At 44.2% G+C, this 14,493-nt stretch overlaps 1 protein-coding gene across 1 annotated transcript in view; it reads left to right on the top strand.

Moving 5' to 3' along the window:
* The window catches only part of USP6NL (USP6 N-terminal like), an 87,546-nt gene extending 76,273 nt beyond the window's left edge, over positions 1-11,273 (top strand). Inside the window, exon 14 of the mRNA XM_065667234.1 lies at positions 9,803-11,273. Within this exon, the coding sequence (XP_065523306.1) occupies positions 9,803-11,139 (1,337 nt within the window). The 3' untranslated portion in view covers positions 11,140-11,273. The remainder of the gene's footprint in view (positions 1-9,802) is intronic.
* Positions 11,274-14,493: the final 3,220 nt, after the last annotated feature.

Genomic DNA, 14,493 nt, shown 5'->3' with positions numbered 1-14,493 from the left:
CTTTCTACAGGTTCTCAGCATTCTCTGGCCATTCGGTTTGCTCACGTGTTGTGGTGCTTAACCCTGGCTGGACACCAGGTGCCCAGCAGGGCCACTCTGTCAGTCTCCTCCTCAGCTGAAAGGGGAGGGAGAAAGATCTGTGGGTCTGGGTAAGGACAGGGAGAGATCACTCAGCAATCACTGTCACAGACTTGACTTGGGGAAATTGGCTTAATTTATTATCAATCAAATCAGAGTAGGATAAGGAGAAATAAAAGCAAATCTGAGAATCTTCTCCCCCCACCTCCTTCTTCCTGGGTTTAATTTCACTCCCAAATTCTCTGCCTCCTCCCCTCCAGTGGTGCAGAGACACGGAATGGGGGCTGTGGTCAGTTCATCCCATGTTGTCTCTGCAGCTCCTTCCTCCTCTGGGGAGGGCTCCTCACACCCTTCCCCTGCTCCAGAGTGGAGTCCCTCCCTCCCCCAGGATGCAGCCCTCCATGAACTTCTTCATCATGAGTCCTTCCCATGGGCTGGATTCTTCCTGAACGGCTCCAGTGTGGGTCCCTTCCATGGGGTGCAGTCCTTCAGGAACAGACTGCTCCAATGCGGATCCCCCATCAGGTCACAAGTCCTGCAGCAAACCTGCTCCAGCCCAGGCTCCTCTCTCCATGGGGCCACAGGTCCTGCCAGCAGCCTGCTCCAGCACGGGCTTGCACAGGGTCACAGCCTCCTTCAGGCATCTCCCTGCTCTGGCGTGGGTCCTCCCCAGGCTGCAGGGAGATACCTGCTCCAACGCGCACCTCCTTGGGCTGCAGGGGAGCCTCTGCTCCGGTGCCTGGAGCACCTCCTCCTGCTCCTCCTTCACTGGCTTGGGGTCTGCGGGCTGTTTCTCGCACATGCTCTCACTCCTTCCTGCCCCTACGGTTCCTTCTGCGCAGGAACTTTTCCCCGCATCTTAAATTTGTTATCCCAGGGGCTCTGTCACTGTCACTGGTGGGCTCGGGCTTCTTCAGAAGCTGGTCCATCACAGAGCTGCTGGCATTGGCTCTGCTGGGCATGGAAGAAGCTTCTAGCAGCTGCTCACAGAAGCCACCTCTGTAGCTCTCCAGCTACCAAAACCTTGCCATGCAAACCCAATACATGTGTCTGACTCCACTGTCTTTACTACCTTCAGTCTCTTTTTACTGTTATTCTTTAATTTCATGTAAGACTTAACAAAGCTGTCATGTCATGCAGTGATACAACAAATACCAGACTGTTCATGTAAGTATCCACTGTAGCCTGAGAAAATAGTGTTTATTTTAGTTTTATCAGCTGAAATCAAAGCATTACTGCCTACCTTGTACCTGTTTGGTGGGTTTTTTTTTTTTTCATTGAACAACAATTACACCTTTACGTAGTAAAACCAAAGTAAAAATGCATCTTAGGAAAAAGAAATGAAATATCTCCATCTTACAGTTACATCAGTATCAGTCACCCAGGAATAGCAGTGAGCTAATTAAGCTCAGTGGAATTTTCCTTCTGTCATCCTTTGTTAGGCTCTATAGATTCTCCTGCCCTAGGAGGGTGAGCTGCAGTAGGATATTGTAAGAGGTAGCAAGTTTTGTGTTACTTTCAAGTGGATGTCTGCTTATGTCTGATGCAGCTTTCTCTGGCTTGCTTCCTCCATGGCTTCTCCCACTGCATGAAGGAGCTTCTTGTTCCTTTCAGAGCCGAGCGGAAGGAAGGGGCTTTGTTGAACAATTTCTCACTGATAAAACCCTTAAAATGCTCGGCCAGAACATGGATGTTAAGGGGATCCTGCTTATTCTGGATGTCAGTGAAGTTCTTTACCCAATAGTAGGGTGATTTTGCATAGAGCAGACCATGGGATGTCATTTCATTTCTCTTTGTAGTAATTTCTAGTCATAGGAATGTAGTGTAGGGTAGCCTGTACTTCGCAACCGCAACCTTCAGGTTGGACCGTAAGTGCTGTTCTCCAAAACCAATGTAGGTGTCCCTGTTCCAGTGACTCTACGGAGACCATATGGACAAGCACACTTCTGACTGGCAGGCTGCTTGGTGATCAGGCCCTGGGAGAGGCAGGCTGGGACGAGCCTATGGTAGAAACTGTGGATCTGCTTGAGTGAGTGCAGAGGAGACCACAAGGATGCTCAGGGGCCTGGAGCACCTCTGCTATGGAGACAGGCTGAGAGAGTTTGGGTTGTTCAGCCTGGAGAAGAGAAGGCTCCAGTGAGACCTTGTAACAGTCTTCCAGTACCTAAAGGGGCCAACAAAAAGTCTGGAGAGGAACTTCGTATCAGGACAAGGGAGATGGCTTTAAACTGACGGGGGGAGGTTAAGATTATATCTAAGGAGGATGTTCTTCCCTGTGAGGGTGCTGAGGCACTGGCACAGGGTGCCCAGAGAAGCTGTGGCTGCCCCATCCCTGGCAGTGCTCAAGGCCAGGTTGGACACAGGGGCTTGGAGCAAGCTGCTCCAGTGGAAGGGGTCCCTGCCCGTGGCAGGGCTTGGAGCTGGATGAGCTTTGAGGTCCCTCCCAAGCCAGCCCATTCTATGATATGTCCTCTGGCGTATCAAGCAAATTGAGTAGAAAATATGAATTCTATTTTCTGGATTGTCTGGAACATTAGGAAGGGTGTCCACACCACCGCAGGTTCTGGAACAGCGCTCATCTAAGTCTGTGTGACTCCTGTTTATATTCTCTCAAGGAGCCAGCTCTGATGTGGAGCTGACAATCTTCCTTAATTCAAGGATGATGTCTAGAGCATATTTTCATGGTATCTACCACTGATCTCCAGAATTCCTTGATGCAGATTATTTCCTTGGCTGGTATTTAAAACAGCAGCAAAATTCTTTAAATGCTCACAAGAAACAGAATTTCCAGCTTTTGCTTCAAGTTATTCCTGTAGGACTACATAAATAATGCAGTGCTTAATAAACAATATTTACATATTAGTACATATCTTTCTTATAGTGTCTGACTTCAATAAACAAAAGTGCTTATCAGTGAAAGTTTCATATTCTGCTCAAAAATATGTGGTTGAAAATAGTTTGTCTAATGCTTGGCGCTGTGCTTGAGACAATTTCTCACCTGCCTTTAGGTGTAAAGTACCTTGAAAAGGGGTGGCAGAGGGGTCCTGGGTTGGACTTTTTTAATGACTAGAAGTTTAATGGCCCTTACAGCAGCTGAGAAGGCCTTAAATCAGAGATAAAGGTCTTGTACTTTAAATTTGAAGCAGTGTTGGGCAGTCTGGTCCTTCCCTTGTCCTTGTAATCATCTTAACTATATTTGTGTGTGGTAACACCAGCTTTAAACTCTGACTCGGTTCTATTTCTCGCAGCCTTTTCTGTGTTCAGGGAAAACTAGTGAAGTTTGAATCTTGTATTTACCATAGATTTTAAACGTTTGTCTGCTCTTTAAAGGTATATTTTATTACATTTATCATCACCTTCTTTTATACAAGTAATGTCTGTTTTAAGTACCCACCAGTGACAGTGCAGAATTGTATAGTTGGTTGTTAATCTATTAAATAACGTCTGTTCTCTGCTCTTAATGTGCCTTTTGACAGCCAAAGCAATAGAACTCCTCGAGTCAGTTTGACTTCCCTGTCTCTGATGGTCTCTCTCTTTTCGGTGTGTTTTGTTTCAGAGGAATTTTGGATTTTTCACTGGTGCTTGAAGAGCACACAAGTAGCTATTTCAGACAATGGACCTCACATTTTAATCAACTAAACCTTTTTCTCTGCCTTGTTTCTTGTGTGGTACAAATGCTTTGCAATATGATGAAGGGAATTAATATATGGGATGAAACTAATATAATTAGTATATTATTTTCAGCAGGTTTAGATTTGGCTTTGCATCATTTAAGCATCTTTACTGTTAAAAACTTGCATGCTTTTTACAAATACAGTCCAGATAATTATGTTAGGCATGGTTCATAGTCTTATTTTAAACTCACTTTTGAAGAAAGGGTATTTTCTGGAAGAAATGTGGAATTAGGGATGTAAAGTGGTTAATTTTAGCAAGTTTATTTGCAAGGGCAGCTCACCGATACACAGCTGGCATCCTGCACCTTCTGGTTGATGACCAAATCTGTTGCTGTTTCTATTTTCATCCACATGAGGATGTTTATAAAGTAAGTTTTCTGTACTGTCACTTACAGAAGTGGCATAGCAGCAGGAAGGCAAACAGTGCATTTTGTTCCACCTTGAAGCTGTCAGGCAAGATTTCATGTTAGTAACTCCTCAGTGATGGCCTATAAAGGAGGAGGAGCAGAGCCAGGCTTCCAGACAGCAGCTTCAGTTTCTAGTGCAGGCACTCACATTTCTTTAATATTCTCTTGGACTTGTAAACTGAAGAAGTAAGATGGGATGTCACTGATGGAAAATAAACACAAAATATCAAGAAGTCATTTGAAGAGTTGTTTTTATGACCATTACCATCCTTGAAAATTGCGTTAGAGCAGTCAAAGTGCATGTATTCTGGTGCTGAAATTAAGGACTAGGCTGTTATTCACCGGAGAGAGCACTTAAAGCACTTTACTCCAATTATGTCTGCTGTTCAATGCATGAAGCTGTTAGTGCCTCCTGAAGTAATTATCTGTAAAAGTCTTGTAGTTGAGAGAGACTTCCACTGGGTGGTGACCAAGACTTGTTAGAGCAGGAGGAAGTCAGTAGACTAAAACTTTCTTTAATATGACTTGAATTCGGGAACAATCAGATCTGCTCGTATTTGCTTTGCTCCTTTTCCTGTCAGGTAACATGTTTACAGCAGCGAACAAGCACCTGATTGTCCTTGTTTTGCTTAAATTGTCTCCTCCTACTTCCATTTCTCTCTTTCCTCACCCATTTTTTCACCCTATTTTCTTTGTTGTTTGCTTTTTTTATGCTGCGCTGTATACAAGCCAAATAAATCACTACCTTTCTTCTAAAGGAAAACCAGAGAATCCTATAGTCCCACCTCGGTAATATTATGTTTGTCTTTGGGAAAAGCCAGTAACTAAACTCTCTTTAGGAACCTGTTTTGTTGAAGGAGGAGGAGTGGAGACTGGCACAGGGTGCCCAGAGAAGCTGTGGCTGCCCCATCCCTGGCAGTGCTCAAGGCCAGGTTGGACACAGGCTTGGAACAAGCTGCTCCAGTGGAAGGGGTCCCTGCCCATGGCAGGGGTTGGGACTGGATGAGCTTTAAGGTCCCTTCCAGCCCAAACCATTCTGTGATTCTGTGAGAGTAAGAGTTCTGCATCTCATGTGAATACTGCCAGCCTGGGAAAAATCTGAAGCCGAAGGCACATTTGGACATTGTAAAGCTCACTGCCAAAGTGAGTCTCAACTTCTAGTTTTAAAATGCTTTTGTACCTTGTGTGTAAACATCATAGATTATATAGAAAAGCACTTGTCCCGGAAATACTTCTTGTAAAACACAATTGTTTCTCTGTTCCTCAGTCAGACAGGTACGTCCAGAATTAACTCAGACTTTGAAAATCTGTTTGTGCTGTTGATTCAATTGGATGTCCTTAAAAACATCCAGATAAAATTACTTCATGCTCAGATCTGAGGAGTTTGAACAGTGAGTTTAGTTGAAGTAGCAGAGAAGATGGTTGAGAGCTGCTTGTGAGGCTTTAGGTAGATTTGGAATGGAAAACTGGCAGATAAAAGATAATGCGGCTTGCAAGAATTGGTGCTTTTTGCATGCTTCTCTGGTGAGCTGTGTGTGCACCTCTTAAGGGCAGAGATGTTTGTTGTGACTTGGTTGCTTTGCTCTTCCATTATGGTTTCTTTTCCTCAGCTTTTTTGCTTTTATGACCTTTTTTCTTTCTTGCCAGCAGGCAGCATCTTGGTTTTCTTGCTGCTTAAAGCATTCACACACATAGTTCACACGCAGTTTTCTGCATGTGAGGAGTGTCTCACTGTATTCATGTGCATGATGATAAATGTGGTTATTGTCTTCTGTAATTTTGTGTAATTCTTTAACTTCAGGAGATTTTATTTGTGCTTAACGTTTTTCAAAGTTTTTAGTTCCACTGGAAGCGACAGCTCTGCATGTGTGTATGTGTGTGTATATATATCCTTAAATAGAATTAAGTACCTATTTTGCAGTTTGAAGCAAACTGGTTTTCCTTTAGAAGGTAACCAGTTTGTAGGATGTCTTTGTGCTGCAGCTCACAGATCCTTACACAACTCCTTTCCTTCCAATGCTTTTCCTGGCAGGAGGTGATGCGAGCTCAAGCATTTCTGAACCAGAACAAGGCCTCTGCTTTGTAGCTTTGATTCACTGAGTTGAGTACCTCCAGCAATGTGGCCTTTCTTAGTTCCCCATGCAGATGTGGATGATTCAGCAAGCTGTGTCACTTGTTTCTGTCTGAGGGTCAAGTTATACCAACTCCTGGAGAAGGCCTGTGGCTAAGATTTAAAGCTGTATTTCTTCTTTTCCCCATTGACCCTCCTTCCGCACATATTCATTGTTCCCTGTATTTGCTTTCCCTCAAAGCACTAAGCTCTGGTATTACCAGCCTATAAACATGGGTTTCATGCTGTTAGGATGCAGAGGTTTTCTTCTAAACGAATTATTGTGTTGGAACACTTTCCTTGTTACTCACTACATGAATTAATGTCGACTTTTAGCAGTTTCACAACAGCCATGGTAAGATTTCTCTGGTACTCATTTTGCAGCTGTAATTCATGTTACAGCATACATCATCTAGACAGTGCAGCCCACATATGCCTGCTTGTAGTGTGTTCTTTTACCCTGAAATATGAAGGAAAGATGACAGACGGTAATCTTCAAAGCAGCTTATCTAGAACTCAATAAAAATGTCTGCAGTATTCTCACTTGGGTTTTGTTAGAGCTTAATGGTAATTAAGGAACCCTAAGTGTGTGAAATTAAAACCCCAAAAACTCTCACAAACCCCACCTTTATTGAACAACCAAGTCCATTTCAAAGGGTCTCGTATTGCTCTGTATGCATTTCTTGGACTAAAAGCTGGAAGAAAGGAAATCTGTTCATGCTTTTAACATCTTTGTACAAATTAGGAAACACTGCAGCTACTGGAGGAACTTTATTTTTATTTTTTTATATATATGTAATAGTTTAATTTCAGGCATGGAAAAAATCATTTTTCCAGAACATTTATTGCAAACAAGGACAGAAACTAAATAAGTTACAGATGTTGAGGAGCCTTTTTCCATGCTATCCCATAGCTACTGTAGATCACCTGGAGGTTATAAACAGATTAACAGCATAGAAAGACGAGTTCTGTATGATTTAGATGACAAGTTCTTGGCATGTTCTTTGAGTATTCTTTCTTAATTCAGACTTTATGCTATTCTAACATTCAAAATCAGTAAGATTGAAAGCATGGTAGTATATAAGTCCAGTATCAGTAATATTTATTACGGGCAAACTTCACTTTTATTCAGAAGACAAGAGCTTCAGCTTTGCCTGACTCTGTGTCTGAGGTGCAGATGGAATTAAATCAAGCAGATGCCTTGTGCCAAACTGAAGCAAGTCCCAAAAGTGAATTTCTGTTCATATAGAATAAAGAACAGTTTTGAAGAGCCTGGGGCAGCACACAGTATATTGCAGAGCAGTTGAAGCAGCTCGTTCCTCTGTCCCTCGTTTGGTCTTCCAGTGGTGCAGAAGTGGAAGTCCACAAATCCATGCTCCAGATTTTAGCCTGATTTGTGAATAGTGGGGCCCTGTACTGAAAGAGAATGGACCATGAGACCTGCGAGAGCTGCTCATTGGAGCCCACTGCTGAGGCCCTTTCCCACCGTGTAACCTGCTGCACTGTCTTGCAACCATTTATGTAGGTGTTCTCCATACAGTGTGCCAGGTGCATAACCCTGTAAGATCACTTAACAAGTAGAATCTCCCCTCTGGGGACAAGTAATTGAGGAGAGGGCTCAGCATGAGTATCTTCCTTTGCCAAGTTGTAGCAAGGTAGACAATGAGTACGTTCAGAGCATGGGCTTATGTATCTAAATAGTTGAACAAAGGGTAAGTAGGGAAAATAAAAGCAGAGGTTTTTTCTACAGCACGCCTGGGTAGGCTGTGCTTATTGTATGTAAAATGAGGTTTCTGAAGTTATGTATTCCTAAAGATAAGGGTAAGTTCCACATCCCCTTTGGCCTTCAGTGAAGACTTTGAAAAATCAAGAAAATGCCAGTTTAATTGTTTGGCAAAACCAGACTGTTAAGTACTTCCGATTTGTGTTTGATTTATCTTGTCATGACACATGGCATCATTGTATTCTTCTCTGCCGTCCTCCTGCTATGTCCTAGCTGGCACAGACTGTAAGTTTTCATTTAGTTTATATAGAAACTGATCCATGATGGTAGTTTGTTATGCTGCTGTAACAAATAATACTGACCTTGGCTGCTGACTTTCCTCTGTGTATCTCTATCATGAACCAGCCACCAAAGACTGAACTCATAATATTGACTGTGAAAACGAACATAGCTCACTTCTAACCACAGCACTTGTGTCAGGGATAGACACATTTGTATGTATACGGTCCTGTGGACCCATATAGGCACATAAAAAGAATCTTAATTACAAATAGCTATAAAGAGTGAGGTGCTCTTTATGATTAAACAAAGAAATTAAAATTATTTTCCCAACAGCTATTTTATATCATTTATTTTGCATAACATTTGAGCAAGGGAACCCATTTCTCTTTTTCTCCTTACAACAGAGCTTTTGCTTACTAAATAGATGCAGAGTGAATAGAAGTCGTTTGGTTATGCTGACTTAAAAAGTTTTTTAGGAAACACTGAACATTAAATTAAATTTAGATTAATACATGTAATGAGAAGTATGTGACCTTTTCTGCTTATAATGGGAAAGTAGTGTATTACACGAATTACACGCAAGTAGGTGCGATAAAAAACTTTGGCTGAGAATATGAAGGGTGTTGATGGTAAGGAGAAAGATTGCAGTGGAAAACTCAATGTAAATTGTTCTATGACACCATCAAGCAGTGAAACACATCTTTATTCTTTCTGTAGTGGCAATGTGGATCATTCCGGGTCCCCACATAGCTGGCGTTTACCACTGGCTATTGCAATGTGTTGAGCTTCAGTCTGGGGGAACTTTCCGTTCGTATCCTAGTTCTCTAAATGATGACGTTATGCTGGGGAGAACTTGTCTGTTGAGCACTCAGTTGGAATCATGACGTAGCCAGTGATGGAAAACTGAACTGAAAACAGTGTGATTCTGCATAGAGCCTTTCAGTGACACTGGGCTTTTTAATACTGAGGTTGAAATTTATGGCCAGGGGAAACAAGGACTTAACTGTGCAGAAGTTAGTGAGGAGCTCCACCCCCAAAAAAGAAGTGAGAGAAGGCTCAAAGATGTCTGTGAGGAGGCTTGTGCCTGTGCCTCAGGAGCTGATAGTATCGCTTATCAGAGGTGAACATTGAAAGACGAATGACTTGGAGACAATGGGTTGGGAAAGGGATACTGGAAAGGCTTTTTAAAGTGGAGAAAGTGTGGGGAGGGTTACATATGTAGTCGGTACTGTAACCGAAGTGTAGTCTAGGAAAACGATCTTTTGCAGCAGTGTCATGAACGAGCAAAAGCTTGTCAAGTTTGCATCAGCTGTAGAAAGGCAGACTGGAGTTACTGGTTCAGATGAGAGCATACACAAAATCTCTGTTCGATGTCAGTATGCAGAAAAACCTTTGAGGTGTTAGCAGAAAGGTGACCAGAGAGAGGCCCAGGTAATGGAGTTCGTAGCTGGTTTTGCTTGCATGACCAATAGATCAAAGGAGACTTTTGTACAGACATGAATTTATGCTATTGCTGTTCTTCTTTTAGGTAAAGAAGATGAATTCCCAAAGAAGCCAATGGGGCAAATTCCATCAGGACCTCAGCCTCTGATGCTTAACTCTACCCCAATGCTTAATGGACAGAACAGCACTGGTACACAAACAAGGACAGAAAGGAGACTATCCACAGAAGAAGCAGGAAGTTCACCAAATAACTGGAAAAGAATGAATTCACTGGAAAAGAAACCTTCCTTAAAACAGCAGAAGGCTCGACTGATAGAGGCACAAAGTAGTATGTCTAAGAATGAAGTAGACACCAGAAGAAAGCCTCAGCCAGCACAGCAGGAAAACTCAAGACAGTATAATAATGCAGCTGCTAATCAGAATTCTAATGCTGCTTCAAATACTAGAAGGGAATTCGTACCTAAGTGGAATAAGCCATCTGATATCAGAATAATTGAAAAGGCAATGAAACTTTCTGCAGAAGTGAAAGACAGGCCAGTAAACCATTCGGTTTCAGGCCCACCACCAAGTCCTGTAGACACACAGCCTTTGAATGTAAAGCAAAAGACGAGGGGTTTGGCTGCTGATGAAGGTAAGCGAGGGTCGAATGCGTCTCAGTATGACAATGTTCTGGAAGCTGAGAATGAGAATCTTGTTGAAGAGATGCTTGAGAGAGCTCAACCACAGAGCCTGAGGCATGTAGCATATTCTAATAGTCCAGGAAAGCAACCTGACAGAAACCCAGCTCCATTAAAAATACCCAATTACACCTTCACATCACAACCCAGGTCTCCAAAATACTCCTTGCAGTCCGATGGACCACCTCACGGACTGAATGTAGAACAGCCACTACCATGTTACAGGAATCCACCTTCTTACCTTGGAAATTCTCGAATGCATGTTTCCAGTATGGGCAATATGAGTTCTGTTCCTCTACCTTATCGTGGGAATCAAACCAGCCCTTCTGGGAGGCCATATGGTTCTTTTATTTCAGTAGATTATTCTCCAGATAAAGTACAAATGAACTCCTATCCTGCCAGTCGCCAAAATCCTCCTTCAACAAGCCCTGGGCTGATAGAAGTAGCCCCTGTTGATGCTTATACCAGCAACTCACGATCCCCCCCAGGTGTCAAATTCATAACCCCTCCGGTGGATTATTTACCAGAAGATAGAAAGTGGCCAGATACTGCTTATATTTACAGACATGAACCCTACAGGCAGCCCTGGAGCCAAGATGTTAACAAAGGCCACTTGGAAGATTTCCAGGTATATCAGCATTTTCAGCCAACTGATTTTCAAGACCATACCATTCATCCTGTTTCTGTGAATAGTCCAATCAGATACAGGACTTCACCAGCCTTTGAAGACCATGGCTCATCATAGCACCAATATTCAAGCCCATCTGCATAAGCCCAACACTCTCAAAATAGAAATGATGGATTGTCTGTGCATGAATCTGTGCCTCTCTGAGAATCTTAACTGTACTCAATAAATAGGCAAAGCCCAAACGCAATCAACATTACTGTGTTAGCAGTCAGTTCTTCTATGAAATACAGACAGTTCACATGCGTCTCAAAAATGACACTATTTCAGAGGTGTTTCAGGCTTTCACTGAAGGCTCATTGAGTTCTTAGACTTGCTTCGAAGCTATTGAAGGTGATCCAATGCACATAGACATAGCAATAAGATCGTATGCTCAGTGTGGTTAATACTGTCATTGTTCTTTATGTTTAAATAACTTGTGTTACAATCCTACCTAAAAACTGTAACACATTGACAAGTTTTATGTTGACCGACATGGTTAATGCACTGTATAATATGTGTGTGCACACACGTGTGAGTGTGTACTTACAGTACATGGACACGTGGGGGAAGAGCTAAGGAGTTTAAATGTAAATGCATTTAACTTTGGGCAAAGCTTGTGAAGTACTTTTGTTTCATATTAATTTTTCTTTGTAATTTATTCTAGAAGCCATTCATTTTGAATGGGACTTTCTGTCATTTTTAATACAGCTGCCTCAGCATCCCAGTATCTGTTCTGGGCAGGAGAGATACTTTGGGATTAGAATCATAGAATAGTTAGGGTTGGAAAGGACCTTAAGATCATCCAGTTTAAACCATCCTGCCATGGGCAGGGACACCTCACACTAAACCATGTCAGCCAGGGGTTTGTCCAACCTGGCCTTGAACACTGCCAGGGATGGAGCACTCACAACCTCCCTGGGCAACCCATTCCAGTGCCTCACCGCCCTCACAGGAAAGAATTTCCTCCTTATATCCAATCTAAACTTCCCCTGTTAAAGTTTTAACCCGTAACCCCTTGTCCTGTCACTACAGTCCCTAATGAAGAGTCCCTCCCCAGCGTCCCTATAGGCCCCCCTCAGATACTGGAGGGCTGCTCTGAGGTCTCCACGCAGCCTTCTCTTCTCCAGGCTGAACAGCCCCAACTTCCTCAGCCTGTCTTCATACGGGAGGTGCTCCAGTCCCCTGATCATCCTCGTGGCCTCCTCTGGACTTGTTCCAACAGTTCCATGTCCTTTTTATGTTGAGGACACCAGAACTGCACACAATGCTCCAGGTGAGGTCTCACAAGAGCAGAGTAGAGGGGCAGGATCACCTCCTTCGACCTGCTGGTCAGGATCCTTTTGATGCAGCCCAGGATACGGTTGGCTTTCTGGGCTGAGAGCGCACACTGCAGCCGGCTCATGTTCATTTTCTCATCGACCAGCACCCCCAAGTCCTTCTCTGCAGGGCCGCTCTGAATCTCTTCTTTGCCCAGTCTGTAGCTGTGCCTGGGATTGCTCCGACCCAGGTGTAGGACCTTGCACTTGTCATGGTTGAACTTCATAAGGTTGGCATCAGCCCACCTCACAAGCATGTCGAGGTCCCTCTGGATGGCATCCCTTCCCTCCAGCGTATCAACCGGACCACACAGCTTGGTGTCATCGGCAAACTTGCTGAAGGGCGCACTCAATCCCGCTGTCCATGTCAGCGACGAAGATGTTGAACAAGAGTGGTCCCAACACCGATCCCTGAGAGACACCACTCGTTACTGGTCTCCAGCCGGACTTCGAGCCATTGACCACAACTCTTTGTGTGCGGCCGTCCAGCCAGTTCTTTATCCACCAAGTGGTCCATCCATCAAATTGATGTCTCTCCAATTTAGAGAGAAGGATGTGGTGTGGGACAGTGTGGAACGCTTTGCACAAGTCCAGATAGATGACGTCAGCTGTTGTACCCCTGTCCATCAGTTTTGTAGCCCCATCATAGAAGGCCACGAAATTGGTCAGGCAGGATTTCCCCTTAGTGAAGCCATGCTGGCTGCCACCAAGCACCTTGTTGTTATTCATGTGCCTTAGCATGCCTTCCAGGAGAATGTCCTCCAAGATTTTGCCATGCACGGAGGTGAGACTGACTGGTCTGTAATTCCCCGGGTCATCCATTTTGCCCTTCTTGAAAATGGGGGTTATATTTCCCTTTTTCCAGTCGTCGGGAACTTCACCTGACTGCCATGATTTTTCAAATATGATGGCCAGTGGCTTAGCAACTTCATTCGTCAGCTCCTTCAGGACCCGCGGATGGATTTCATCAGGTCCCATGGACTTGTGTATGGTCAGGTTCTTAAGATGGTCTCAAACCAGATCCTTTGCTACAGTGGGCCTAGGGTCACAATACCCACAGTCCCTGCCTCTGCCTTCCAAGACTTGGGTGGTGCAGTCAGAGCCTTTGCCAGTGAAGACCGAGGCGAAGAAGTCATTCAGACCCTCACCCTTCTCCAAATCCTGTGTAGCCAGTTCTTCCGATAGCTTCCGGATGGGGTCTGCATTGTCCATAGTCTGTTTTGTGTTCACTGCGTACATATAGAATCTCTTCCTGTTATCCTTAACATTCCTAGCCAAGTTTAATTCTAACTGGACCTAAGCTTTCCTATTTCCTGTTCCCTCGCTTCCTGGACAACCTCCCTGTATTCTTCCCGGCTGCCTGTCCTTGCTTCCATTTTTTATAAGCCTCTTTTTTCCTTTGAATTTTCCTCAGCAGCTCCTTATCCATCCAAGGAAGTCTCCTGGCCCTCCTGCTGCACTTCCTTCTAGTTGGGATGCAGCACTCCTGAGCTTGTAGCAGGTGATCCTTGAATATCAACCAAGAGTCTTGGGCCCCCCTGCCCTCCAGGGCTATATCCCATGGAACCTTACTAAGCAGGCTCCTGAAGAGGCCGAAGTCTGCTCTCTTGAAGTCCAGGGCAGTGAGCTTGCTGCCCGCTCTTCTCACTGTCCTGAGGATCTCAAACTCGACCATCTCGTGATCGCTGCATCCAAGGCTGCCCTGGAGCATCACATTTCCAATGAGCCCTCCCCTATTGGTGAGCACAAGGTCAAGCATGGCACCTCTCCTTGCCAGCTCCTCTATTACTTGCAGAAGGAAGTTGTCTTCCACACAATCGAGGAACCTCCTGGATTGCTTGTGACGGACTGTACCGTCCCTCCAACAGATGTCAGGGTGGTTGAAGTCCCCATGAGAACAAATGCCTGTGAGCGTGAGGCTGTTCCTATCTGTCTGTAGAGTGCTTCATCCACAGGTTCTCCTTGATCAGGTGGCCTGTAACAGATCCCCACAGTAATGTCTCCCATTGCTGTTCTCCCTTTAACCCTGACCCACAAACTCTCTGTAAACTGCTCACCTGTCCCCAGACAGAGTTCCATACTCTCCAGCCTATCCCTAACATAAATAGCAACTCCC

This window comes from Lathamus discolor, chromosome 1 (assembly GCF_037157495.1).
Source record: "Lathamus discolor isolate bLatDis1 chromosome 1, bLatDis1.hap1, whole genome shotgun sequence".
Lineage (NCBI taxonomy): Eukaryota > Metazoa > Chordata > Aves > Psittaciformes > Psittacidae > Lathamus > Lathamus discolor.
This window is presented reverse-complemented; position numbering and strand designations above follow the sequence as displayed.